Source organism: Octopus bimaculoides, chromosome 20, assembly GCF_001194135.2.
Source record: "Octopus bimaculoides isolate UCB-OBI-ISO-001 chromosome 20, ASM119413v2, whole genome shotgun sequence".
In the NCBI taxonomy this organism is placed as follows: Eukaryota; Metazoa; Mollusca; class Cephalopoda; order Octopoda; family Octopodidae; genus Octopus; species Octopus bimaculoides.
Genome location: NC_069000.1, coordinates 22,116,053 through 22,120,655, shown reverse-complemented (window position 1 = coordinate 22,120,655; position 4,603 = coordinate 22,116,053). Strand labels below are relative to the sequence as shown.

Below are 4,603 nucleotides of genomic sequence, written 5' to 3'. Positions count from 1 at the left end.
TATCCTTTCGGGCGGGGGGGTTGGGGTGATTAAATAAATACCAGTTGCACTTTGGGACAATGTAATTGACTAGCCCCCCACCCCCCAAAATTTCAGGCTCTGTGCTGTGCTTATAGTAGAAATTATTATCATCATCATTATTATTATTATCATTATTATTATTATTATTATTGGGCAGAATTGTTAGCATTGCCAGACAAAATGCTTTGTGACATTTCTTCCAGTTCTTTGCACTCTGAGTTCAAATGTCAGCTAGGTCAACTTTGCCTTTCATCCTTTCAGGGTCAGTAAAATACCAGCCAAGTACTGGGGATCAATGTAATTCACTTTGCCCCATCTCCTAAAATTGCAGGCCTTGTGCCAAAAATTATGAATAATTATTATTAAGGTGGCAAGCTGGTTGAATCGTTAGTACTCTGGGCAAAATGCATAGCAGCATTTCACCAATCGTTACGTTCTGAGTTCAAATTCCATCGAGGTTGACGTTACCTTTCATCCTTTCAGGGTCAATAAAGTAAGTACCAGTTGAACACTGGGGTCAATGTAATCAACTCATCTCCTCCCCCAAAATTGCTACCCCTGTGGCAAAATTTGAAACCATTATTATTATTATTATTATTATTATTATTATCATTATTATTGGGTGAGAGAATAGCGCATGCCATCAAAGTGACACTGGGGTAAAATATACGAAGCCCAGTATACCCTTCATGACTACCTGTCTGACAGAGGTACACCAGGCACATGCATCACAACCATATGTGTGCAACATGGTGATCTCATATTAAGATAAACAGCGCATGACCTTGCAAGTGGAGCCCAGTTAGAATTTTCTCAGTTTGAGTATAGCCCATCCCGCTAAAAAGGTTCCTGAATAAGGTTTGTTTAAAGATATTGAACGAAACACCCATGTTTCCAAAGATGAATTATCCAAACCCCAGAGATTTCCTCTCAACACATGGCTATGATGCTCCCCCACTACTTCTGCTCATGATCAGAGATGCACATATCATCAGCCACCAAGGGACATGCTCAACTGGTTGAGGTCAAACAACTGACAAGCAAATGTGTGGTATTAAGCAGAATATTTGCTGTAGCCCATCTTTTATACCAAGACAAAACAATGTACATGATAACACTTCCAATCAATTAAGATAAGAAGCCATGAAAACCAGTACCTAGTACTGCATCAGGGCATCTATTATTATTATTATTATCAAAATTATCATTGTTATTGTTATTATTATTATTATCATCATCATCATTATTATTCCACTGAGGTCGACTTTGCCTTTCATCCTTTCAGGGTCGATAAATTAAGTGAAACACTGGGGTTGATGTAATCGACTTATCCCCTTCCCCAAAATGGCTGCCCTTGTGGCAAAATCTGCAACCATTATTATTATTATTGAGGCAGTGGATTGGCAAAAAAAGTTATCATATTGGACCAAATACCTTGCAGCTTCATATGTTTTGCACTGCTTTTTATGTCCTGAGTTCCCTCCAGAATCAATAAAATACAGTACCAGTTGAGAACTGGGGTTGATGGAATCAACTAGCCCCTTCCCCCAAAATTTCAGGCCTTGTGCCTTTAGTAGAAAAGATTATTATTATTATTATTATTATTATTATTATTATTATATTTTTGATGACAATGAATTTGCACAGTTGTTAAAGCATCACACAAAATACCTTGTGGTATTTCTTTTGCCCCTTTATGTTTTGAGTTCAAATATTGTCACGGTCAGCTTTGCTTTTTTTTCATCATTCTAGTAAACCAAGAAAATAATGTACCAGTTACCCACACACACACACACACACAATTTCTGGTCTTGTGCTTATGTTAGAAACAGTGGCAGAATTGTTAGCGTGCTGGACAAAATGCTTAGCGGCATTTCATTTGTCTTTATGTTCTGAATTCAGCCAAGGTTGACTTCGCCATACATTCTTTTGTGGGGCTCATAGAATAAGTATCAGTTGAGCACTAGAGTCAGTATAATCAACAAACACCTTCCTACAAAAATTTGAGTCCTTTTGCCTATAGTAGAAAGTATTATAATAAGGCGGTGAGCTGGCAGAAACGTTAGCACACCGGGTGAAATGCTTAGCGTTATTTCGTCTGCCGTTATGTTCTGAGTTCAAATTCTGCCAAGGTCGACTTTGCCTTTCATCCTTTCGGGGGTCGATAAATTAAGTACCAGTTATGCACTGGAGTCGATGTAGACTTAATCCCTTTGTCTGTCCTTGTTTGTCCCCTCTATGTTTAGCCCCTTGTGGGCAATAAAGAAATATGAAAGTATTATCATTTTATTTTTTTTTTTGTATTTGGAAATTTTTCTAATTTACTTTTAATATTTCACAAATTATTGCTATTTATTTTCTCTGTTACCAATGCACAAACAAATTCTATTTTATGTTTACTTTTTAAATTTTTTAATTTATTTATTTGCTTTTTTCCTAAAAAGAAAATGAAAGCAATCTTAACAACATAGCCACAACTCTGACACTAACTGCTACTACTACTACCACTCTTGCTTTTACTGCACATACTGTTCCTTTCTCTCTCTCCACTCCACCCACTTCCTCCTGTTGCTAATTGTGATTGTTTGTTGATTAAAAGTGGGCGTTTTCTCTTTTGTTTGTTCACTTTCACTCTGTTTCTTAACCCTTTTTACATCATCCTGCCTGGTTCTATGATAAAAATAGTCATATTTTAAAGCAGTCGTAGGCAAATTGTGGGTCTAAGGGACCTTCTGAATGGCATGCCTATCAAAAAATTACCTTGAATTTTTTTTTAGTTATGCAGCCCACCTGATAATGAGTTATGTCTCACGTGGCCCACTTCTTGAAAGAGGATGCCTGTACCTGTTAAAACCATCCATACCACGTACGCATGTAAACATGTTTTATCTATAACTATGAAATCCCATATGGACAGTCAAAAGACACACATAATTCCCCCTGAGATTTTACAGCTGCCTGTGAGCAATGCATATGTGCATCACTAGGATTTCGTAATTATAGATAAGAGACGCTTATTAGTGTCTGTGGCATGAAAAGTGTTAAAATATTCATGCTGAAATTAAAAGCTTTCAGTTTAGTCAGGCAGTCAGTCATCTTTCTAAATATCATCTTAGTTAGTTATTTTACTGAAATTCCTGCCAAATTACTAATTATTTTCAAAAAAATATATAAACAATGTATTTCATTTTGAAACATAATCCTGAAAGGATTAATCACACTACATTTACTTACGTGCTCTGTTTGTTTCTTTCTTTCTCTCTCTGTCTATATATTTCTCTCTCTCTCTCTCTCTCTCTCTCTCTCTACATTCTTCTAACTCTGACTGTTTGCTCTCTTTAATTAATAATTTGTTTCTTGCCTCTAAAGTCTGATTGCTACTGATTAACACACTGTACGTTCACTGACAACTCCTTTATTTGTAGAGTCGGCTTGTGCAGTCAAACAGTCCAAATCGGACGACCCTGCTGCCTCAGTGTCAAACAGCAAAGGTAACCCTGTGAACATCCGTTTTAGTGATTCGTCACTGTCCACTGTTGCAATAGTTTAAACATATCTTATCTTATCTATCTATGTATGTATATACGTATGTATGTGTGTATCATCATAATCATTTAACGTCTGCTTTTCCATGCTTTGCATGGGTCAGACAAAATTCGCTGAGGCAGGTTTTCTACAGCCAGATACCACTCCTGCCGCCAACCCTAACGTATTTCCAAGCAAGGAAATACTTCCTCATGGCCAGACATGTTTCTCATGGAAGACTGGAAACAAACATCATCGTTTGTATCATGGTGATGCTTATTTACGATCATAATGTAATTTCAAGACAAGGATACACAAAAACACACACACACACACACAAATACATATACAGGCATACATATATACATATACAATAGACTTCTTTCAGTTTCCGTCCACCAAATCCTCTCACATGGGTTTGGTCAGCCCAGGGTTATAGTAGAAGACGCTTGCCCAAGGTGCCGCACAGTGGAACATAAACCCAAAACTACATAGAAGCAAGCTTCTCAACTGCACAGCTATGCCTACATGTATCTGTATGTATGTGTTTATATATATATATATATATATATATATATATATATATATATATATATATATATACACTCACATATTTGAAAATACAAGTGTACTTGATAAACACTTGTGATGCGAACGCATATGGTTTGGCTGTATGTTTATTGTAGTAGGTTAAGTTATGTATTGAGTATGGCTGGCTGTATGAAAAGCTTTTGGCATCTAGGTTTGAAACTCTAATAACCATGACACATGTATGCATTAACACATATATACACGCTTACAGTGTGTTTATGTTATGTTGGTGCACAGAATAATACTGGGCTGATTGCTTATTTTAAGAATTGTCAGATAGTTGTTTCATCTAACTGTGTACATGCATGTATGTATGCATGTGTATGCATGCATGCTACAATGTTGCTGTTGCCACTAGTTTTCATTTCGGTTGCATTGTTTTTGAGTTTGATGTAGGCAAAAGTTTGAATTTGATTCTGACCATGCTATAAGTGTAGTGAAATGTTTCATCACAATCTTATTTATA

At 36.5% G+C, this 4,603-nt stretch overlaps 1 protein-coding gene across 1 annotated transcript in view; it reads left to right on the top strand.

The window, feature by feature from the left end:
• LOC106869970 (TOX high mobility group box family member 4) overlaps positions 1–3,542 on the top strand; it is a 127,554-nt gene extending 124,012 nt beyond the window's left edge. Inside the window, exon 8 of the mRNA XM_014915917.2 lies at positions 3,447–3,542. Within this exon, the coding sequence (XP_014771403.1) occupies positions 3,447–3,516 (70 nt within the window). The 3' untranslated portion in view covers positions 3,517–3,542. The remainder of the gene's footprint in view (positions 1–3,446) is intronic.
• Positions 3,543–4,603: the final 1,061 nt, after the last annotated feature.